This window comes from Balaenoptera borealis, assembly GCF_965194805.1.
Source record: "Balaenoptera borealis genome assembly, chromosome: 8".
NCBI classification, from domain to species: domain Eukaryota; kingdom Metazoa; phylum Chordata; class Mammalia; order Artiodactyla; family Balaenopteridae; genus Balaenoptera; species Balaenoptera borealis.
The window spans coordinates 54,153,871-54,178,434 of record NC_138865.1 but is presented as its reverse complement, the minus strand read 5'-3'; the positions used below and the strand labels follow the sequence as shown (position 1 = coordinate 54,178,434).

At 43.8% G+C, this 24,564-nt stretch overlaps 1 protein-coding gene across 6 annotated transcripts in view; it reads left to right on the top strand.

The window, feature by feature from the left end:
• Positions 1–24,564, top strand: part of ACER2 (alkaline ceramidase 2) — a 56,404-nt gene that overhangs the window by 11,122 nt on the left and 20,718 nt on the right. For 3 of the 6 annotated variants that reach the window (XM_082401012.1, XM_082401010.1, XM_082401009.1), the window contains exons 4-5: positions 4,511–4,648; positions 13,463–13,600. In XM_082401012.1, the coding sequence (XP_082257138.1) occupies positions 4,511–4,648; positions 13,463–13,600 (276 nt within the window). Of the gene's footprint in view, positions 1–4,510; positions 4,649–6,822; positions 8,145–13,462; positions 13,601–17,367; positions 17,990–24,564 lie in introns of those variants that run through there. The other 3 variants (XM_082401008.1, XM_082401011.1, XM_082401007.1) reach the window with 3 other exon arrangements.

The following is a 24,564-nucleotide window of genomic DNA, read 5'->3' as shown; positions in this document are numbered from 1 at the left end:
GTGAGGGCAGGGGTGGAGGTAGATGCCACTCGGGCAGAGACACGAAGTGGCTTGGCCAGTGGGGACTTTTTGCCTCTGCCTGAGAAGCACACCCCTTACCTTTTGGCCTTTTTTATGGTCTCAGAAGGTGCCCACCAGTCACCTCCATGCTTTCCCTGAGCACACGTGCATCAGGTTGAGAACTGAGCAACCACTTTGCTCTTAGATCTGATTGTTCAAGTCCTGGGATCTGAGTGAGAAGCTGACGAAATGGGAATAAGGGTTTTGTTTGTCTGTGGTGCTCTGGAGGCCTGGATTTGAAATTCCACTGGACAGTTTTTAATGTGTTCATAAAGGAGAATCTTTTTCTTTTCTTGTCTCTTGGTGGGTGCAGGAGAGAAGAAAATGGGGCAATGCTGTAGTCATGAAAACTTACCGACTTTGATAATGAAACACATTTTGAGGCAGGGAGGTCTGTGACCTCCCGGGACTCTTCCATCGCCAGCACTCTGCAGCCTTTCTCTGGTGAAGATGTGAACTCTCTGCCTTCAGTTTAGGGAGAGTCCTTTGGAGGCGCTGAGCGTCCTATATGTCTATAGCCGTGGCTTTGGAGACCCACCTGGGATTGATTCCTAGCTTCCCTGCTTACAAACTGTATAACTTGTCTTGACTCTTCAACTTTCTGTTTCCTCATCTGTAGAATTAGGTGACTCATGGTGTTCACCTCAGGGTTCTTGTGAGATGATCCTGCAGAGCACTCTGTAGAGTACTAAGAACATGGTCAGTGCTTAAAGTCAGCTTTCGTTATTACCAGTGGCACGTGGAAATTTCTGCCCAGCGTTTCTGAGATGTGCATACCAATGGAAGGAGAGAATGAACATTGCTAATTTTAACGAGCAAAGAAAGAAAAGGTGCATGTTATAGGAAAGGTAGCTCACTGTAAATAAGGATTTCAGCTCTATTTGTTGGCCTTCAATTTGCCAGTGGTGGGGAGAGCAAGCAGGCCAGAAGGCCAAACCCCTCTGTGTGGGCTTCACCACCCATGATGCGGGGACAGGTGACAGCTCTGCAGTGGAATGGCAGGCCAGACCAAAGATTTCGGGTCAAAACCAGGAATTCTGGAGACTGGGGAGTGTGTATTTTAACTGCCTGAACTTACACGATAGTTAACATTTGTCTCCTCTCAGCCCCACCTTTGTTTTTTCAGTGATCTAGACTTTGCTGGAATATTTCTAAAAACCTATTAGGAGTGGTTCCAGTGTGAGATTTCTAGAGAAGAGAGGGGAGAATGTGTTGGCTAAGTGACTTTGGATCAGACAAATACGGATTTCAATAACAATCCAGCTTTTTTTTTTTTTTAAGCTCTGATGCCTCATTTTGCTCATCTGTAAAGTGGAGATAGTAAAAGTATCTACCTTAGGGGTTAGAAATATACGGGAAAATCATATCAAGTGTATAATATAGTGTCTCTTACACAGTAAAGACTCACTAAATGCTAGAAGTTTTTATGAATGGCTAATACAGATAAGAGTTTTGAAGATAAAGATATCTAGAACAGCAGGGAAATTATCAAAGTTCATATGTAAATAGAAGTAATTAGTGGGATTTTTTAAAAAAGGGCTGTCTTTCATCTTGCCTGGAATGTCTGAAGAATTGTCAGGATATACACTCAGCTGTTGATGGTTATTAATAATTTGACATTTTTGTTTTGAGAAAAAGAACTTTTGTAGGCTAATTGTATCCATTTTCTAAAGAATTTATCTTGGTTTTTATGATGTTGTGTCTACAAAATGTAGGGACAGCCCTCACTTTATGATCCAGTTCATTTTTTGAATCCTGAGTAGCAAGGTTGCAGGCTGAGGTTTGCCTGTCCTGCTCGCTCTCTGCCTGAATAACCTGGGGCCTCCATCTCAGACTCTCTGGGCTGTATCAGTTCCTTAGGAGATGACAGGGGTGGACCTTCCAGGACCAAATGCTGGAGTCCTGTGAGTATCAGGGGCTTGTTCTAAATAGGTTATATTTTAGCCTTAAAGGGGAGCTTAAAGCAGTGGATCTTAGCCAGGGACATTTCTATCCCATGCAGGCCATCTGGGAAGTTTAAGGACTTGTTTTTGGTGGCCCCAGTGATGGGAGGTTTGATCATCCATAAATTCCATTTCACTTCAGAAGAGTAAAGGGGGCATTACCAAACATTTGATATAAAAAAGGAGCTCAGGGCCTGATAGGGCTGAAAACCATTGCTTTAAAGGGTAGCTAATGATAAGAACAGTAACAGCATTATTATAATAATATTATGATGATGGTATTGGGTTGCTAGATTTTAGTTTGGGGAATACAGGAAGAAGGGGTGCTAAGGGTTCCCTGACCTTGTGTTCAGCTTGAGCCCATAATGGGCTGGAAAGTTGAAAACAGGAACAGAGGCCACAGTAGGGGTTGTTTAGAAAACACCTGATGGGGGCCCCTTGCTTCCCGGATATTTCTAGCTCTCTCTGTCCCCAGGGCCTCTGGTGACTGTGGGGTCGGCTGGTGACCTCTGTTGACTTCTGCTGGTTGCAGAATCGTGCGTTCACACGATGTCCTCACTGGTTAAGCTGCCTTCCAGAAGTGCATTCCTGCACACCCTCTGGGGAGTGGTAGGGAGGTGTCTGCCCACATTACCCTTAGAGAAAGCATGTTTCGTCAAGCTTGTTGCCTTTGATCTCTTCTGCAGAACTATATAGAGCCTTTGCTGATTGCAGCACCAGCTCAGTCAGCTTTTCCCTGCATGTGATATTATCAACAATGATGTTATTTAAAATAACATTTCTTCTCAAACGATGGTCATGGTAACAGAAATAATGGATTTTCTTAGCACACACCATGTACCAGGCTCTGTGTTGAGTGCCTTAATGCTTGTAAGAACACCATGGGGCAGGTGTCTTGATTTCCACACGGAACACCTGAAGCCTGGGGAGTTTTAGTGACTTGCCAAAGACCCCAGCGCTGCTAAGTGATGGAGGCAGAATGTGAACATAGTGGGTCTCATGTTGCTCTCCATGTCCTGTGCCTGAATCCTAAACCATTGGATACAGAGAGATGATGCAATTTGGAAGTATCTGATTATGTGTGCATGCAGTCTAAAAGGCAAAAAAGCCTTGACGTGTCACAGAACCTCAAACCCAGTAACAGAGTTACTGTGGGTCCCCAAGGGCCATGCGCATGCTTGGGGCTGGGGCCGTGTCACGCTGCCGTCCTCAGGCTGAGCCGCAGACTTTTATCCGGTAGCTGAAGGATGCTGGCCAAGGCCAGGAAAAGAACATCGTTCTCCTGAGGATTTGCTGCCTGGATCCCTTCCCATATACATATATTTTCCCTCTGGTTGAAGTTCAGGGCTACAATTCATGTTCATTCCAGTCCGAAAGTTGGCAGCTTGATCAATGATTTCCTGTGCCTTGATGACAAGTGGTGTTCCTCTTGAAGAGATCCATTTGTATTTTGAAGGTTTCAATGCACTTTGATTTCTTTATAATGGAATTTCATTCAGATTAGCTTCCTAACTGTGACCCTTTCCAGGGCTCTTGGCCAAAGTAAATTGTGCTAATGAGGAATGACAGAAACTTCAGGAAAATCATGTGCCCCTAAATTTCAGTCATGGATATGGCCTTTGCGATCATCTAGTCCAGACTAGACAGGAAATTTATAGATAAGGAAACGGAGTCCCAGGGAGAAAAGAAGGAGCATGTCCAGGGTCACGTCACCACTTCTAGCTCTTGCTACCGAAAGCACCTTCACTGAAGGGTGTAAGGATGGTACTGATTATTTTTCTAAGATTTGTCACGTCGAAAACCTAACACAAAATTCCAATGCATACTAGACTGGATTGTCAGTAAATATAGACACTAGAATTTTAGACTTTCGTGTGCTAGACACATAGGGCATTTTTTTCTTTTAATCTAGGAAGTTTTATGATTTGTAAATGGTCTCTGTTTTTCTTATAAAAGTCATACATGTTCACCTTGTAGAACAGGGGTTGGCAGACTATGTTCTTCGGCCAGATGGGCCCCTTGCCTGTTTTTGCAAATCAAGTTTTATTGGTGCATAGCCATGCCCATTTGCTTACTTGCTGTCCACAGTGGCAGAGTTGAGTAGCTGAGGCAGAGACCCTGTGACCTGCAAAACCTAAAATATTTGCTATCTGACCCTCTACAGAGAGAGTTTGCCCAATCATGCTGTAAAACATCTGAAAAAAAAAATACAGAGAAATGCCACTAAAAAAAAATCAAGTATTCATATCTCACCCTTAGGGATTTAGGTTGATTTTAATTTTACCATTTTCATGGCTAAATATTTTGAAAATTTCTTACTGTTTCCTAAGGATAAATTCCTAGAATAACCGAGCCAGTGCGCGAGAATAGTTTTTAGGTTCCTGGTACTTAGCGCGGAATGTCTTTTGAGCTTGCACTCCCATCAGCAGTGCCCGTACTTTGCCAGCATTCAACAAACCAACACGACCTCCTTTGCTAATGGATTTGGTTTGCTTTCACCCATGTAGGGGCAGGTTCAAGGCGGTGGTCTGCGTCCTGTCTGCAGTTACAACGTGCCTGGCGTTTGTCAAGCCTGCCATCAACAACATCTCTCTGATGACCCTGGGGGTTCCTTGCACGGCGCTGCTCATTGCTGAGCTAAGGAGGTGGGTGCAGGTCTTCCTGCCTGGCCCTGAGGCTGTCCCTGGGGTAGGAGCAAACCAGCTCCTGGTTCTTTTACTGCCCTTGAATGTGGAAGAGGAGTTACTCCTCACAAAGAGTAGTTCCTGACTTTTGGATTAGCATCAAGTTGCCTGGTTTGGTTCAAAATCTTAATGATCTCATTTCCAGAAAGAGGGGAGCAGTGTGTGCAATGCATCCCAATGATTTGAAACTAGCTTAGGAGGAACATCTCAAGGACCTGGTGAGTGCCTAGACCAAGCTGCCTAGAGTTAATTCTGTAGAAAGGAGAATAGATGTGCTCATGTGACAAGAATAAGGAGAAAAGCAAAGTCCTAGAGAGGCTATTGCATTTACACACAGAAGGAAAAAGAAATGAATGTCTATATACAAAGCAGCACTGCTACTTTCTCTGAGGCTTAGTTTCTTACAGTCTATCAGGTAAAGCCTTGGCTGTTTGCATAAGCATTTTCTTGTGGGAAGTTGTATGTGCAGAGTTCAGGTTGATATCCAGAAACATTTTAGTTTAGCTCTTGTGTGTTTATGACTGTCTTACTCAGCCCCAATTAAAACACAACTCAACCACTGCCCTTATTGTAATACTCTTTGAAAATGCTTCTTTTCCTCTGCACTCACTTGTAGACGTCCATTTTAATTCATGACTCATGGTCATGGACATAGATGCTCTTAATTGAAGTCTTATATTTATCCACCTTAGTGAGAGTTTCTCTGTGTAATGTGTTATCAGCTTTCTGTCAGTCTTTGTTTTGAGTGGAGACATGTATATATTTCCTTCCATTGCTTTGCCTCTGGGTGTTGTTTTGATTATCAGCAATACCAGGCAGGGTCAAAGGTGGTTGAAGAGGTATTTAAACTTGCTGGCTGGCAGTGGAAGGACTCTGTCCTGTCTTGTCTTGTCTTGTCTTGTCTTGTCGGCTTTGAGTAGCCTTCACGGACCTGGGAAGTAAGAGACCCATTTCAGAACACTAAGAGATCTTAAAGCTCTTTGGAAAACAATTATTGGGTTGGCCAAAAGTTTCGTTCGGTTTTTTCCATAAGGTGGCTCTAATAGTACTTAGTTGTCTTTAACTTCATTCAAAACAATTTTGTTAGATTGTATGTGACAGCTGTCATATTAGCGTGCATTTAAAAAAACCACTTATCGGGACTTCTTTGGTGGCGCAGTGGTTAAGAATCTGCCTGCCAATGCAGGGGACGCGGGTTTGAGCCCCGGTCCAGGAAGATCCCACATGCCGTGGAGCAACTAAGCCCGTGCGCCACAACTACTGAGCCTGCGCTCTAGAGCCCACGAGCCACAACTACTGAAGCCCGCGCGCCTAGAGCCCGTGCTCTGCAACAAGAGAAGCCACTGCAATGAGAAGCCCACGCACCGCAATGAAGAGTAGCCCCCGCTCGCCGCAACTAGAGAAAGCCCGTGCACAGCAGCCAAGACCCAACGCAGCCAAAATTAAATTTAAAAAAAGATTTATTAAAATTGGTGAATTTTTGTAGCCATTTTAATGTTGAAGATGGAAGAAAAAAAGCAACATTTTTGGCTTACTCTGCTTTATTATTTCAAGAAAGGTAAAAATGCAACCAAAATGCAAAAAAAGATTTGTGCAGTGTATGGAGAAGGTGCTGTGACTGATCGAACATGTCAAAAGGGTTTGTGAAGTTTCGTTCTGGAGATTTCTCGCTGGATGATGCTCCCCGGTCGGGTAGACCAGTTGAAGCTGATAGTGATCAAATCGAGACGTTAATTGAGAATAGTCAACGTTATACCATGCGGGAGACAGCCGACATACTCAAAATATCCTAATCAAGCGTTGAAAATCATTTACACCAGCTTGGTTATGTTCATGGCTTTGATGTTTGGGTTCCACATAAGTTAAGCGAGAAAAACCTTCTTGACCGTATTTCTGCATGCGATTCTCTGCTTAAACGTAATGAAAACCTTCTATTTTTAAAACAAATTGTGACGGGCAATGACAAGTGCATGCTGTACAATAATGTGGAACGGAAGAGATCGTGGGGCAAGCGAAATGAACCACCACCAACCACACCTTCATGCAAAGAAGGTGATGTTGTGTATATGGTGGGATTGGAAGGGAGTCCCGTATTATGAGCTCCTTCTGGAAAACCAAACGATTAATTCCAACAGGTACTGCTCCCAGTTAGACCAACTGAAAGCAGCACTCGGCGAAAAGCATCTGGAATTAGTCAACAGAAAACGCATAATCTTCCATCAGGATAACGCAAGACTGCATGTTTCTTTGATGACCAGTCAAAAACTGTTACAGTGTGGCTGGGAAGTTCTGATTCATCCGTCGTATTCACCAGACATTGCACCTTCAGATTTCCATTTATTTCGGTCTTCACAAAATTCTCCTAACAGAAGAAATTTCAATTCCCTGGAAGACTGTAAAAGGCATCTGGATCAGTTCTTTGCTCAAAAAGATAAAAAATTTTGGCTGAGTAATATTCCATTGTATATATGTGCCACATCTTCTTTATCCATTCTTCTGTCGATGGACACTTAGGTTGCTTCCATGTCCTGGCTATTGTAAATAGAGCTGCAATGAACATTGTGGTACATGACTCTTTTTGAATTATGGTTTTCTCTGGGTATATGCCCAGTAGTGGGATTGCTGGGTCACATGATAGTTCTATTTTTAGTTTTTTAAGGAACCTCCATACTGTTCTCCATAGTGGCTCTATCAATTTACATTCCCACCAAGAGTGCAAGAGGGTTCCCTTTTCTCCACACCCTCTCCAGCATTTATTGTTTGTAGACTTTTTGATCATGGCCATTCTGACTGGTGTCAGGTGATACCTCATTGTAGTTCTGATTTGCATTTTTTTTGTTAATTAGTGACGTTGAGCATCTTTTCATGTGCTTTTCGGCCATCTGTATGTTTTCTTTGGAGAAATGTCTATTTAGATTTCCATTTATTTTGGTCTTTACAAAATTCTCTTACTGGAAAAAATTTCAATTCCCTGGAAGACTGTAAAAGGCACCTGGAACAGGTGCTCAAAAAGATAAAACATTTTGCGAAAGTGGAATTATGAAGTTGCCTGAAAAATGACAGAAGGTAGTGGAACAAAAGGGTGAATACGTTCAGTAAAGTTCTTGGTGAAAATGAAAAATGTGTCTTTTATTTTTACTTAAAAACTGAAGGCACTTTTTGGCCCACCCAATAAATTGCCAATAAAGACATCTGAATGGATTTGTAACAGTCAGCCCAGTGATTCTGCCTGCTATGAGGCCTGAAGTCAATAGAATGTTCTGCACTTAGCTATGTTTCTTGAGTATTCATTGCAATCTAGTTGTCATTTTAACTCCTGAGTCTAATCATCTGTTTTAGCCTATAATTTTGTTAAAAAATAACTAAGGAAAGGGAAACTTTTAAATTCATATTACCTAAACAAGAGCAAATGAAAGACAAGTAAGAGGGAAGAGATATGGGAACATATGTATATGTATAACTGATCCACTTTGTTATAAAGCAGAAAATAAGACACCATTGTAAAGCAATTATACTTCAATAAAGATGTTTAAAAAAAAAAAAGACAAGTGGTTAGGGCAGATGATTTTACGGTTTAAATTCTGCTTCACAACTGTGATCTTTAAGCAGGGAAACATATCTTTCTTTAATACTCCAATCTTTGAAAGTAACTACAGAGGAAATAATTTCTGTTCCATACTTAAAATCTTGGCCCCTAAAAAGCTAGTCATCACTACTGCTAATTGGTCTTCATCACGACATTAGCAAATTGCCGCATCATGGGAAGTATCCCCCCTTCCATCTAAGGTCAGCCTTTCTACCCCTTGATTACTCCTCCTTCTCCTATGCTTAGTTTACCCCTGTAAGTTGTCTACTGTGTCATTCCTCCCTCTCCAAAGGATCCATCCTGTTAGCCTGCAGCCGTGTTTGAGTCTCCCCCATCTTCTCTAACACCCAAACCTGGACTCAGTCACATCTGTCTCCAGCCATCACCCTTTCTCTCTCTTGTCTGTTGCAGCCACACTTATTTAAAAGTTGTCTCCAGGGAATTCTCTGGCTGGTCCAGTGGTTAGGACGTGGAGCTTTCACGGCTGTGGCCCGGGTTCAATCCCTGGTCGAGGGACTAAGATCCTGTAAGCCGTGTGGCGTGGCCACACACACATACACACACACACACACACACACACACACACACACACACAAATAAATAAATAAAAGTTGTCTCCATCCATCACCTCTCATTTAGTCTTCAAGCCACTCCAATCTGGCTTCTGTCCCCACTTCGGTACCCAAACCCTCTTGGTTGTACATCCAATGGTCATTTTTCTGTCCTCCTGAATCTCAGCTCTCTGCACAATTCACCCCCTCATCCTTGGAACATTCTTTCCCGTGATTCCTATGAGACCACGCCCTCTTGAGTTTCTACCAACTCTGCGGGAGGTCCTCTCAAGCCCCTCATGTAAGCTCCTTCTTTTCTATGCACCTGTCCATGTAGGGACCCCATAAGGTACACCCTCACCTCTCTGCTTTTCTCCCACTATACTTCCCCCTACAACCTCTCATCTACTCCATGGCTTTAATTCCTGTACGTATGCAAATGGCTCTAACCCAGTCCTTCCTTCTACTCCACCACTGTGTATCTAGCTGCCTGCCTGACCTCTCCAACTCCACATGTCGCAGGCATCTCAAATCCAACTCATCCAAACCCAGATTCCTGATCTCCCTTTCCAGTTCTGACTCTCTTAATATTTCCAACCTCAGTAAATTAGAGCACCATTTACCCATTTGCTCAAGCCGGAAGTCTGGCTTCCTCTTCCTTCCCCGATCAGCTCATCTGATCACCATTATTTTTCTATTGGTTGGCATCACAATTAGGTTAAAGTTCAAAATCCTCCACATGGCCCCTGCCTGTGGATCTCTCCCCCACGAAGCTCCCCTTACATTCTGTCCTCCAGCCATTCTGACCTTCCGTGTCCCCAAGGGGGCCTGGCTCCTCCCGGCTCCAGGTCTGGGTTCATGCTGTCCCTTCTTTCTGACCCTCTTGCTTGGTTCACTTCTGCTCATCCTTCAGGTTTTGGCTCAACCATTTATATGCTCTCACAGCACCCCAAATTTCTCCTTTATGGCCCCCATCTTGGTTATAATTTAAAAAGTATTTGTGCTGTTGTTTTGCTCAATGTCTGTCTCCTCTGCTTGACGTAACTCCACGTGGGCAGGGACGAGGACCCCGTACACTGCTGTGTCACACTTCCCACTCAAGTCCCAGAGGGGAAAGAGAAGATGCTTGTTGGCCTGCTTTGATAACATCCCCAGCAAGAAGATGCCCTGTCACTCTTGTCGTGTCCTTCCAGAATGTTCCCTGCTTGTCATCAGCAATGATCTGTCATGTCTCAGCTAAATGTTCCTCATCCCACCTCCCTCTGCTCAGAACAGATAGGGGAGGGGCTGTTTTTTAGCTTTCCATTTCTCATGAACCTCATTCCTAGAGCTTGTTTCTAGTCTTCATACGTTCATTGTCCTTATTAAACCTTCTCTCAGACCAGGAGGAAACAAAATTTTCTTATGACTGGGGGTCATGACCTGACATTGACTGACATTTGTGTTGTCACATCACCAAGTGACTCAGCTGTGTTGAGAATATTTTGAAATAGATTTTTTCTGATTATAAGAGTGAATTTATTGTTAAGGAAAACTTTGAGAACACAACAAAGGGTCAAGAAGAGAAGAAACGACAGCCATCCTCTCAGTTTTTCTATTCTAAAATAGGGTCCTGATATATATGTGTGTATATATATGACTTGTGTCCTGCTTTTCCCGTTTAACCTCACATTGACATTGTGATATAAGCCCTGAAAAGTGGGATAAAACCTGATGAAGTGCAGGTTTGGACAAACCTCAAGTTCACATAGCCCTTGTTAGTGGTGTACAGCAGGACTGTGTCTCTAGAAGCAGAGAAAGGGTCAGTACCAGGTGCCCTGAGTCCCTGACTCTGCAGGGCTTTGCTTTCCCTCCGTGCTTCACAAGTGTCAGCCCCACCCCGCCTCTTCTGTGACCACCTGCCTTTCAGCCTCTCTTGCCACGTACACTGCATCTGCAGCTCTCTGTGCTGGTGTGGCCCTTAAGCCAGATTTCCTAGGTTTAGTTAAATTGAGCTTACATAGCTCCCCTTATACCAGGCTAACTGTCTACGTATTTGTTGATGCTTGTTTTTGTTAGTTTTCATTCTACCTTTTAACATGGCAAGAGCCCTGTTTATTTATTTTTAAAATAAATTTATTTTATTTTTGGCTGCGTTGGGTCCTCGTTGCCGCATGCGGGCTTTTCTCTGGTTGCCGCGAATGGGGGCTACTCTTCATTGTGGTGCGCAGGCTTCTCATTGTGGTGGCTTCTCTTGCTACAGAGCATGGGCTCTAGGCGTGCGGGCTTCAGTAGTTGTGGCTCATGGGCCCTCGAGTGCAGGCTCAGTAGTTGTGGCGCACGGGCTTAGTTGCTCCGCGGCATGTGGGATCTTCCCGGAACAGGGCTCGAACCCATATCTGCTGCATTGGCAGGCAGATTCTTAACCACTGTGCCACCAGGGAAGCCCAGGCCTGCTTATTTTGCCTTGTACAGTGCCTGGTGTGGATTCTGAGAATTTGGTACCCAATCAATATTGTTACTGTTTTTGTTTTTTTTTTTAATCTAAAAAAATGTTCTGATCAGATCACTAGGAGGCAGTTAAAATAAAGAAGTGAAGGACAGTTTTATCTGTTCATGGAGCAAGCCTTATTTTTACGTGCCTATTCTGGACCAGGCACTGTTGCTAGATGCTGGATATACATTGGTAGAAGACTAGGCCTAGTTCCTGCTCTCATTGGTCTTACAGTCTAGGCGGATACTAGGTATTAACAAACACTTAAACAAATACACAATCTCAGCTTGTGATGCATGTTATGAGGGAAGATGGCAGGGCCCCAGGAGAGGATGTGATGGGGGAGTTCGATGGTGCTTGGGCTGTCAGAGAAAGTCTGTTTGAGAAAGTGCCCTTGAAGCTGAGACCTGCAGGGGTGGAGAAAAATGGGCGGAGTGAGGGGACAGGGCTCTGGGAGAGGGGCGGCAGGTCCAAGGGTGAGCCGTTCAGAGGAGAGTGCTGAAGAGAAGAGGGAAAATGGAAATTGTTCATCTCTGTTTGCGTCACTAACCTGGAAAGTAGTCACTACTTATGTCATGGGGCTCTATTAATTCTTTCAAAAATCTTTTCAAGTGGTGCCTTTAGCCCTCCTACCGACAGGGTTTTTCAGTTTGTTTTTTGAGCGGGTCTCTGAGCCCACTGTCCATCCCATTTTCACTGATGCTTTTACTCATGTTTCTATCAGGCAGCTGGGAAAGGTACCAGCAAGTCAGGCTTTTGACACCGTCTACTCGTTCAGTAAATATGAACAAATAAATATGACCCCTTCTTGGGTGCAGATATTACGTTAGATGCTGACTCCTGAGAGTGAGCGAGCTTGACTGACCAGGGAGCAGTCCTCTAAGGGAAAGAGACCCTGAGGGAGGGTTCGAAGGACCCTCAGGCACCAACTGCCTCTGGGCATTTCTCCCTAGGAATAGAAGTCACCCACTTTGCGAGCCATTTGGTGACAAGGAAAGAAAACGGCAGCTGAAATGTCCTTTGAGCTGCTGGGATCTGTTTCAGAAACTCTTTTGTTCCAGTGTACATTCAGGAATAGTGTGAGTCTCCTATGTGCCTGGCTCTGTCCCAGGGGCTGGAGATGCAGCAGTGAGCGGCTTACCTGCTGGTGGGAGTTAGGTCTTAAATATATAAGTAAAACACGGAGGATGTCAGAGGGGCTGTAATCGCTACAGAGAGAACTAGAGGAGGGAAGGAGGTGATAGGGAGGGTCGCTTAGGGGTAGAAACAGGTGGTGCGATGGTTAGGAACAGTGCTCAGCAGAGGACTCCCTGAGTGACATCTGAGCAAAGACTTGGAGGTGGCGAGCCGCGTGGGTATCTGGGAACGGCATTCCAGGTGGCAGGCACGGCAAGTGCTAAGGCCTGGGGGAATGTGCCCAGGATTTTGGAGGAATGGCAAAGATCCCTGGGGGGTTTGATGAGCAGAGGCAGTGAGGGGCAGAGTATGGAGGAGGAGGTGGAGCACAGAGGAGAAGCCAGCACACTGGGGCCTCGTGGCCTCCGTGAGCACTTTGGCTTTCCCTCTGGGAGAAGGGAAGCAGTCGGGGGCTTTTGGGCAGGGTGTTGAGAGGTGACTGTAGGAGCAAGGGCGGATGGAGGCAGTTGCTGTAACTCAGGCAGGAGATGATGGTGGCTTGGACCCAGGTGGACGTGATGGAAAGAGGTCAGACTTTGGATATATATTGAGGGGCTGATGGATTGGATGTGGGGTGTGTGAGAAAGAGAACAAGGACTCCAAAATTCTTGGCCTGAGGTCCTGAAAGCACAGAGTGACCTCTTCCCGAGAGGGCTGGGAGAAGAACGGGCATTGGGCAGAAGGAAGGATTTAGGAGTACGCTGCGGACATGTAAAATTTAGATCAACACTGGACATCGGGTGGACATGTCAAGATGTGACATGTGGTTTGTAAGTCTGGAGTCAAGGAGAGGCCTGGGTCAGGAGTGTGGCCTTATGAGCCATCAGGGTACATACGGTGTTTCCATCCATGAGCATGTGTGATGGGGCGTTGGGTGGGAACCCCGGCGCCAAGGGGGGCCAGGGAGGCAAGAGGAAGCAGAGAAGAAGTGGCCAGCAAGGTAAGAGGAGCCAGGACTGACACGAGCTGTTCTCTACATCCCCGGGCAGGTGTGACAACGTGCGTGTTTTTAAGCTGGGCCTCTTCTCGGGCCTCTGGTGGACCCTCGCCCTCTTCTGCTGGATCAGTGACCGGGCCTTCTGTGAGCTGCTGTCATCCTTCCACTTTCCCTACCTGCACTGCGTGTGGTGAGCCCCGCTCGTGGTGGGGTGGGTGGTCACCAGGCAGGGTCTACACTCGCTGTCACTCCGTTCTCCCTGCAGGGGGCACAAGTGTACATGGGGGACAGACCAGAGCCTGGGTGCCTCCTCTCCTCAGGTAGACCCTCAGACGTTTCAGAAGCGATAGAAAAAGCAGAAACAGCTCCAGGGAGCAGGCTTAGCCGGAACAAACAGACCTAATTGTCTGTGCTTCATGTCTGCGGTCTCTCACCTCTAGCTCCATTATTAAAGCAGAAAGGAGCTTGGAACTTGAATCTGTAACCTGAGCTCTAGCTAGATCTCCAGGGTGGGGGAAGGTGGCGAAGGCTTGGGGCAGATGTTATGTGGGGATAGGACAGTCCTGAATAGGAACCAAGCACACCTTTTGAGCCTGAGTGACCAGCCTGGGCCTCACAGATCACCTAGGGACAGTCTCACCCATTCATTTGACAGGTGGAGACAGAAGCCCAGAGAAGTAAAGTGAATTGTTCAGGATCACCCACCTGGTGACATCAAACCAGTCTAGAAACTCAGTAATAGGGAACTGGAGCATCTACAGTTTAGAAGGCTCAGGATACACTGTTAAGAAAAAGAAAGCTACAAAACAGCATGCAAAATCCTGTACTCAGAAAGCTGAGGAGGAAATCCAGTGGTTTTCTTCCTGGGAATGGCTTCAGCTCCAAACCCAGCGTCATCTTTCCCTCTCTGTCCTCCAGGACTTCTGATTGCAAAAGATATCAAGGAACAAGGGAAATCTGCTTTAGAATGTTCCTTGTAAGCTGAGAGCACCCAGGGAGGAATTCTAGTGGTAAGGAGTTGTTAAAATTTGTTAGATCCAGATTCAGAAGAAGCTTGACCTCTATCAGGAGACGCCTGAGACTATTCGGTTTGAAAGGATTCGCTTGAATTCCCCTGGATGTTTGAACTTGTGTATTATCTACCATGAGACCTAAGCTGCTCTCAGTTTAAGACTCGGGGACTTCCAGATTTGTTCGCAGAAGATACAAAGTGGAAGCAGCTCCCACTGGGGATTCCCAGTCTTAGGATCCATTGCCTGATATTTCTTAGGTTCAACCTCGACTCACATTAGTGAATTTATACACACCTTGTACATTTGAGTTATAATCTACAGATAATCAAATGCACAGATTTTAACTGTGTAGTCTGGTAAATTTTGATAAATGTATCCACCTGTGTATCTCACTGAAGATATAGTACGTTTTTAATCGATCCAAGTTCCCTTATCACACAGTGATTTAAGTAAAATTCAAAAAGTAGACTGTAATAACTTGGATTCCAACTTAATTTGTTTCTAAATTTGGTGTACTTTCTGAGGTTGTTTTTTTTTCCCCTAAAGTTGAACCATTTTCTGAGACTTCCCCTGTGGTCCAGTGGTTAAGACTCTGTGCGTCCACTGCAGGGGGCGCGGGTTTGATCCCTGGTCGGGGAACTAAGATCGCACATGCTGTGTGGTGTGGCCTCAAAATAAAAACAAAAAAAAAGTTGAACTATTTTTTCATCCCAGTTGTAAAGTGACGTATTTATTTATTATAACAAATGTAAACAATAGGTCAGTATAGAAAGAGAGACTTTCGTAATTCTGTCCACCAAAGAGAGAGAACAATTGTTAACAGCCTGAAGTGTATCCTTCCAGGTGCTTTATATACATAGTTCTCTAATTCTACTTTTAAAAACAAAAATAACATCATTCTATACATGATGCATATTGGTCCTTCTTTTGTTGTTTAAACTAAATACTAGATCATAGACAGCTTTCCTTACCAGTGCGTTTATATTATCTTCAACAGTTTTTGTGTCCAGTTAATACCGCATAATATGGATGCTTTATAATTCATTTAACCAACCTCTCTATTAATGGATATTTAGGTTATTTCTAACTTGCCACTTTTACAAATAATTGGTAATGAACATCTGTATTTGTTCATATGCCTGAATTGTGTCCTTAGGTTAAATTATAATATGTTGCCAAATCCAGAGGTATTATATCAACTAACACTTTTTACTAAAATCTGTAAGATAGTAAAAGTGTATCTGTAAGATACACTTTCACATATACTGGATGTTAGTAACTTTAAAAAAAATCTTTGTTAACCTGAAAAGATTTTATTTTTATTTTCATGTCTTTTAAAAAAATTAGTATTTTGTTGGGCATCTTTTCAAATGTAAATTTACTGTATCTTTCCTCTTTTGAAATGTGCCTTTTAAGTTTCTTTATCATCCCTGTGGAGTGTTTCCATTTTCAAAAGTTTATATCCAGCACCTAGTGCCTGACACATAGGAGACAGTCATTGCTGTTTACTACCTACATGCTGTTTACTGGGCACACTTGCAACATTTTCAGAAGTACAGAGAATAATACATGGAGCCCCCAGGTAGGCAACACTTAGCTTCAGTAGTATCTACATGAGGCCAGTCTCATTCATGCCACCTTCACCCACTACCCACCCACACCTGGATTATTGTAAAGCAAATCCCAGACACCCTATGAGATGGTTAGTCTTTAGGGTTCTTTGTAAGATAGGGATTTTAATTCTTTGTCATATGGTGCAAATATTTTCCCCCAGTTTCCCATTTATCTTTCAGTATGTTAATGATATTTTGTGCCATGCTGGTTTAAAATTTTCGTGTTCTCACATCTGTCAGTCTTTTCCTTCAGTTTTTTTTTTTTCTCTCCCTTCTATATGCATTACAGTGTGGCTGTGACATCCCTTAAATGACACTGTTCTCAACTAAGCAAACTGGTAGTACTCTTACAGCCATCTTTATTCCATGTGTTTTTAAATGTAGAGACGTGCATTACATGTGGCTCTCACAGCCATTCCCTTTAGGGTTTCTGAACTTTGTGTCATTCTAAGAAAGGCCTCCCCCACCAAAGTTTCTAAAAAATATTTTCTTTAAATATGTCTTTAAATGTATTTTAAATCTTTAATTCATCTGGAGTTAAGTTTCAGTATAAGGTACAAAAGTAGGATTACATGCCTTTAAATGGTCCCTTGCATGATAAAGATCAATATGAAAACTTTTTACAGGCACAGTGAATTTAATAATAGTAATAAAAAAGAGTTCCCTTACTAAAGTGCAAAAGCAGATGAATCAGTATAAAATTATTCCTAATGAAGGGCATCAGATATGTACAGCCGATTATTAAAGCTAGAAGGGGGGGGGACTAGTTCCACGTGCTCATCGGTTATTTCCTTAGTGCCTCTGTTTTATTTATTTTGTTTTTTTTTAGTTTAATTCATTAATTCATTAATCAATTTATTTACGTGTCAATCCCAACTCCCAATCTACCCTTTCCCCCCCTCTTCCTCCCTGGGAACCAAAAGTTCCGTTCTCTAAGTCTGTGAGTCTGTTTCTGTTTTGTGAATAAGTTCTTTTTGTTTGTTTGTTTAAGATTCTGCATATAAGCGATATCATATTAGTGCCTCTGTTTTAAATCCTCGGGCCTCAGTCTTCTCTGTGGAGCCCCAAAGGCATTTGCAGGTTTTTCCTGTTATCAAGCTGGAATGTTTTAGAACATTCCAAGAGAGGCTTTGTTGGCTCAGGAGTTACCATTCTTCTGCTATTCCAAGGATTGTTGGGCACCCTCACCCCTTCCTAATTAAGGGAGGCCCCTGCCTGTCTCTGCGTCCAGGAGAGGCAGGTTAGCGGGAGGGAGGGGCGGGCTAAACCCGAGCACAGTCTGACCTGCGTCAGGTCCTCTCGGTTCTCACGCCGCCACGTCTCCATTGCAGGCACATCCTCATCTGCCTGGCCGCCTACCTGGGCTGCGTGTGCTTCGCCTACTTTGATGCTGCTTCCGAGATACCCGAGCAAGGCCCCGTCATCAAGTTTTGGCCCAGCGAGAGATGGGCCTTCATCGGCGTCCCCTACGTGTCCCTTCTGTGCGCCAGCAAGAAATCACCGGTCAAGATCACGTGATGGCTAGGCAGTGGCTGGCCTCTCTGCTTATTTTCCCTCGCGCACCTAAACTTCATCTGCCAGCAGAGACAGCCAGGGGGGTTCGCAGAGTCGGGGGTGGAGTCTGTCTTTTAAAAAATTCAGTGCCCTTGGGTTCTAACTAGTGTGTCTGTGGACCGCCAGGACTCCACGGTGCCTGGGGAGCAGCGGGTGTCTTTCCCAAAGGTGGGAAGTAGAGGACCGAGGGGCACTAGGTGTGTCTCCTCAGTGTCACCTCCAGCTACAGTGCTCGTTGGGCTGCGTCCTTTATGGTGATGGCAGAGCCGTCCCGTGGGGGACCCAGCGCTGCACACGCCTCGCTTCCTGGAGAGAGTTTGCTCCAGATCCCACCGTTCCCATGTGCTCTCGGAGCGGACCCTCCTTTGACAGACAAATCCTGCGCCAGACAAGACCCTCTGACTGTATGATGGAAGAGGCCAGAGGTTTTCATTTGGGGAAACTGTCCTGAAACGAAAGCAAACAAATGGAACGCACACAGGGCTTGTGGCTAAGGAGGCTGGTTTCCCCCCTTGCAGCTCTCCATAACCCAGGGTTTACGTACATGTGTGCATCCTTTTCCTGCTACCTCTTCTGAGAGATGGGGACTTGGCTTTAGATCAGGGTGAAGCTAACAAGCAAAACCCTCTATGCCAAAACCGACACTCCACGTTAAGCCATTCTTGAAGATAAGCACAAGTTTTAAATGCTGACATGGTCCCCGCCTCCCAGCCCAGTACCCTCAAACACGCAAAGAGAAGACTAGCTACGGTGTGAGTGGTGTGAGCTTTCCATACAGAGACCCACCCCTTTACTGCTTGACCTCTGTGACATTGCCAACGGCCTGTGACAATCGTGGTAGGGGTCCTGGTTCAAACTTTGGAGCAAACATGAAGTTTTAGAAGTTGTTCTCATTGGAAGCCTCCCATATGCTGTCCTACTCTGGAAATTATCCTCAAGAATCTTGCCGCTTCTTTCTTTGATATTTACTGTGGGAATTACACTCCATATCCTCACAGTATGAGGTGCTTCCTGTGGTTTCTCCGCGCTGGCGTTTGACCACGTGCTTTTCTTAAGTGTTGGCCTTAACTACACACTGGCTGCTTTGGGTGCAGCAGGGCAAATCTCTTGCCTTCTGAGTTCTCACCTAAAGTGACACTGGCTGCAACTCCTGTCCTCTTCACTGGGCTGAATGGGAGACTCTGCATATGTCTTCAAGGTGCGAGGTGGGAATTCATGACCTCAGGGATACTCATTTTAACTCAGGCATCTCTTGCTTTGCAACATTCCATCACAGGAGAGGGCAGAACAGACCTGTCCTTCTTGTGTGGATGGGAATCACGTCACTGTCCTACGTATTTAAGAGTTGGGCAGTAACAGATTTTGGCTTGTCCGGGAACTCTTACTCTGGTTAAAATTTGCACAGAATTGCAGGTGAAAAGTCCAAGAAGCAACTGAATTTAGACTTTAAAAATGAGTGACTTTATTCTACTTCTGTGGTTTTCAAATTATTTTAGCAGCAGAACCCTGTTTGCAGTAAGAAATCTTTATGGAGACTTAATGTGTGAAATAATTTGTATTTTATTAGCTTAAATTTATTTTGAGGTTAAACTTATAGCACTTCGTGAATAATGTAAAAGGCAGTGAAAATGGAAATTAACAAATTGGTGGTTTCCAAGGTACAAAAATTTGGTATTGAATGAGTGTACATGTTGCTTTATTATAGTTTAAAAAACGATATTTGAATTAAATACTCGTGGAATCTTTAATGTACCCATATGAGACCTAGGTGGCTTGTGGAACAGAATTGGAAAAACTGCTCTTAAGTCCTTTGGGTTTCAAGTCTAGAATTTTCTTTAAAGGGAAATGTCAGACCATCCAGATTGACCCACCAGGCACAGATTCTCGTCTCATCCATCCTGCAATATAAAAATGCTCCAACTAGGGAGTTTGTTGTACTTTAAGCCCAGCTCTTTTAGTGGGAAAAAGTAAATAAGGAGAAGCAGAGAGTGTAGGAAATGTTTTGTGTGTGTGTGAGGTTTAATTTTTGTCTTGAAAGCTCCTCAGTGATGGGAGCATTGTCCCAACAATTAAGGAGGGACCGTTTCTCCCTATGAAATGAAGGGTGTGTTCCGTGGGAAACACCATCTCCAGCCCCCAAGGCTTTGACATTGCCCTTCTGGAAGGTTCTGAGTGACCTTTGGAAATAGGGATACAATGTGACTCTGCTGGAAGTAAGGAAGTAAGTACACTAACTCACAGGACTATTTCTCTGCTTCTCCTACAAGACAAATGACTAAGTTAAGTTTAGGAGAGAATGCTTTTGTTATGAAAAACAGAATGTCCTCCTAGAGATTGGTTTTAATGAGATGAGGGCTGAGAAGAAAGTGTGGAATGGGGTATATTTGAGGAAGACAAGACTTTGCTTTTGAACAGAAATCACTACGCTTGCCATTGTGGGATGGTAAATCAAGAGAGTAGGAATAGGGCTTCCCTGGTGGCACAGTGGTTAAGAATCCGCCTGCCAATGTAGGGGACTCGGGTTCGAGCCCTGGTCCAGGAAGATCCCACATGCTGCGGAGCAACTAAGCCCGTGCACCACAACTACTGAGCCTGTGTGCCACAACTACTGAGACTGTGTGCCACAACTACTGAAGCCCACGCGCCTAGAGCCCGTGCTCCACAACAAGAGAAGCCACCGCAATGAGAAGCCCGCGCACCGCAACGAAGAGTAGCCCCGGCTCGCTGCAACTAGAGGAAGCCCGCGTGCAGCAATGAAGACCCAACGCAGCCAAAAATAAATAAAATTAAAAAAAGAGTAGGAATATACCAGTCTTACTTTAAGTTAGGTTTGTGGCATCATGCATATTTATATTTACATTTGTATTCATAATGCTCATAGCACTACATGCATTTTAAAGAAAATGGTGATATTAAGAAAAGTTGATGGAGAAGAAAAAAAGTAATGTGTATTTCTATAGCTCAAGGACAACTATTGTTAATATATTTTGATATATTTCCTTCTCGTCTTTTTTTTTCCTAATATAGTTGTCAATTGATGTCTTTTAGAGCTGACAGTTGATCTTGTACCTTGAATGGAATATAAATGCTAGTTGTATATTTTTCCTGAAGAGCAGGTTTGGGGATATACGAGAGTTAGCTATACTCTTGAGTGTTCATCACTGGATTCTAAGACTTACTACTGAGCCTTCCTTTTTAATCGAGCCTCACATGAATGGGCCCTAAGAAATAATGAACTGAATTCTGCTTTTTGATATGCTTCTGCATTTAGATGGACAAGTCATAGAAAATAGCTCTTAAATATATGGTTCTACAGGTTTTGATGTTTTCAGATTTTAAAAAAGTGCATAGCTTATTTCATTAATTGATGTGCAATCAAGAATCCTTTTTTTCCCCCCTGATAATTCAGGGAAGTGGAGATTTGACATTTAGGAGTTAGGTCACGGCAGTTACTCAGCATGGCTATTAGATATTTGTTCTGGTTAGAATTTACCTAAGATAGATACCCAGCAGGAACTGGATTTAGAATATTAAAAAACATTAATTTACCAAGTGATCATTTAAGTTAATGATTCTTGTTTTATAGTGTTTGATGATTTTTAGAAAATATTTTCTCCCCTTTGTTATTATAATGTAAAACAAGCACTTCAGTGAATATATTGCGGTGTTTGGGGATGAGATATCTACATCTCTTTGGTAATAGGCTACCTTTTGGGGGAACTCTGTGCCTGTCCTTCTGAAGAGTGCCTATAAAACATGAATTGTGGATCAAAGTTGTTCGGTTAGGGGACTAACCTTGATGGTCATCAAGCACAGGCTTTGTAAAAATACCATCACGTATTCTATTTATTGGATCTCTCAGGTGTGTAAAAACTTCTTACTAGTTCATTATGCTTACATGAGCTGGTGCCATACCGAAGGCTCCAAAACTGGGACGTGATCCTTCCCTGGCTCTTTATCCCTCGGGGCTGACATGGAACCATCTCTGGGGGACAGGTGAGGGCCGAAGCTTGCCTGGCCAGAGCCCCTCTCATAGCTCCTTTTTCCCAAATGAACTTGGAACCTTTAACAGCCAGCTCTTTGTCCGGGTGCTGCTGATTCAGCTGGTCAAAGAGGGGTCTCAGGCCAGGTTGGGATTCTCAATGGATTTTATAGACATCGTTCTCCTACAGATGGTTTTTTCTTTCTTTTTTTTTTTTTAATGACCCCTACTCTAAGGGACTAATTGTTTGAATTGTATCTTTCCCTATGTGTTAAACCAGATTTAAGACGATTTTGTAACCACAGTATGTAATCAGAGCAAATAGAGTATTTTCAGATATATACCTTGTTCTGTACTTCATGTAGGGTGTGCTGTCTATGGGTGGTAGGCCCACTGGCTGTGGTAGCATTTAATCTCCATTATTTTGGGAGTAATTCAAGGCCCTTTGAAATGGAGCTTTTGCACTTTATGCTCTTTTTGTGAACTGACTGTGAGAGCTATGTTTGATATTAAAGCTATAAGTGGTGTTTTCTGTGAATACGTATATGTTTGTGTTTATTTCCAAAATGATTTCTGCAACGGCTGCAGTGAGGAATACATTTAATGGATTGTAAAGTGCATTTGTTCAAATTCATGTATTTAATGAATTTGGGTATCATTGTTATTAAACATACTTAAAATTAGTGTAGTTTAATTGTTGGTTTCTTCTCAGAGCTGTGAAATTAATACACCTACATATTTCCAGTATAGAAGTAGCTAGAGGCAGTTTATTTTTATTGAAAGTTCTCTAATTATGTCATGTGGACATAAAATCTCAAATATAGAAAACAACTCACCTAAGCTGTAGTTCATCCAGTCACTGGAAGGAAGATCATAGAACAATATAATATAGTAAATGAGTTTAGCAGGAAAATTCTGTATCTACCTGTTTTTCTTAATTTCCTGTGACCATTTTTTTAAAAAAATATTTATTTATTTATTTAGGCTGTGCCGGGTCTTAGTTGTGGCATGCGGGATCTTCACTGCGGCATGCAGACTTCTAAGTTGCGGCATGCGTGAGGGATCTAGTTCCCTGACCAGGGATTGAACCTGGGCCCCCCTGCATTGGGAGCATGGGGTCTTAACCCCTGGACCACCAGGGAAGTCCCTCCTGTGACTGTGTTTTTAAAATTAAGGGATTCATAGGCAATCATATTTATAAGAATAATAGAGGACTATCAGAGGAGAAAGACTGGGTCAGCAGTATTAGTATCACTGCAGTGGTGTTTTTAGACTTCTTTTCTGGCCAGGGTGAGGGGATGAGGGGTAGACACAGAGGCCTTTGATAATCTGCTGTAAGCAGTGGGTCTTGGAAAATGCCCATACATAGAATTATCTGGGTATTCAGATGTCCCTAGAAGCCACCCAGATGAAGAACTGTGTGACAGGACACAAAGCCAGGACTCACATCCTTTCTGGTGATGAAATTGGCATCTCCACAGCTCCACTTTCCCGACTGCCCTCCGAGACCAACCCCAGGGCCCTTCTCGTGTGAGGACTTTCCATTATGAGGGGCCGGAAGGGAGCAGACCCACGGGGCTAGAAACTTACACCTTAGGAGTTGAACAAATTTGGAATTCACCTCTTCCTCAAGCCTCTTTCCTGGTTTATAGTTTCAGCCACTCCTTAAGATGCTATCTGGGCCTGTCATACTATTCTGTCTCCTTTTGCACTGTTGAATTTTTCCATAAATAAAAAAAAATGTTTTAAATAGGGTATTTGGGTTTTCCTCCTCTGCTCTCTCGGGTGGGGTTCAGCCTCCTCCTCTTGCCCCACCTTATAGGGGCTGGTAGCCCCTTTCCCCAGTTTGAAGAGTTCTCTATATCTCACGTGGGCACTTCTGTCTCTGATCAACTCCAGGCCTGGTGACCCTCTGAGTATTAACTCACGAAAGGGAAAGATCAACCTCACCTGGGTTTTTGTTGGCTTATTTTATGTTTCTCGTTAAAACAAAGCATTGGATTCAGCTGCTTTTACGAGCAGAGAGACCAGACGTTATTGTAACAAATGGCAATAAAGTCAGTAGAGTTTATTTTTGTATTAAGGCCGGTGGTGAGAAAGTGGCTAACTGTGAGGCTAGGGGCATGGGGTGACAGAAAATGCATAATGGCATTATTGGTGACACTGGCTAGAGATGGATGCCTGTGAACAAAGAAAACCTTAGCCACCAGGGTGGGAGGGACCTGGAGAGACTCCTGGGATAATACTGCCATCTAGTGGCCTTTCAGGTTATTGCTACCAGGGCACAAGTGAAGTCCTTCCCAATTGATGATCATCCCAGGACTCACTATTAATTGTCTTAAAACTCCCACAAGTTATGCAGACTCTTTTTATTTTTAAAATTATTTTATTTTATTTATTTTTTGGCTGCGTTGGGTCTTCATTGCTGCACGTGGGCTTTCTCTGGTTGCGGTGAGCGGGGGCTACTCTTTGTTGCAGTGCATAGGTTTCTCATTGTGGAGGCTCCTCTTGTTGCAGAGCAGGGGCTCTAGGCACGCGGGCTTCAGTAGTTGCAGCACGCGGGCCCTAGAGTACAGGCTCAGCAAATGTGGCGCAGGGGCTTAGTTGCTCCGCGGCATGTGGGATCTACCTGGACCAGGGATCGAACCCGTGTTCCCTGCATTGGCAAGCAGATTCTTAACCACTGCGCCACCAGGGAAGTCCCTATGAAGCCTCTTTTTGGGCCCAAGTATGTTTCCCTGGATTCTTTCAAACGTATCTCTGCCTTCATTTTCCTTTCCTCTATTCCCGCAGCTATTCATTCTTTAACCACTAGGTGTTTGATCTTACTCGAAAAAATCTGCCAAATACCTTAAACCAAATATTTTCCTGTCCATAAAACCAACTTAGAGTAGATGTGATCTGGAGGAAGTTTTGTATTTATTAACTTTTTATTCTTCTTATTTTTATTTTATATTTTTTTTGGCCACACCATGTGGCATGCAGGATCTTA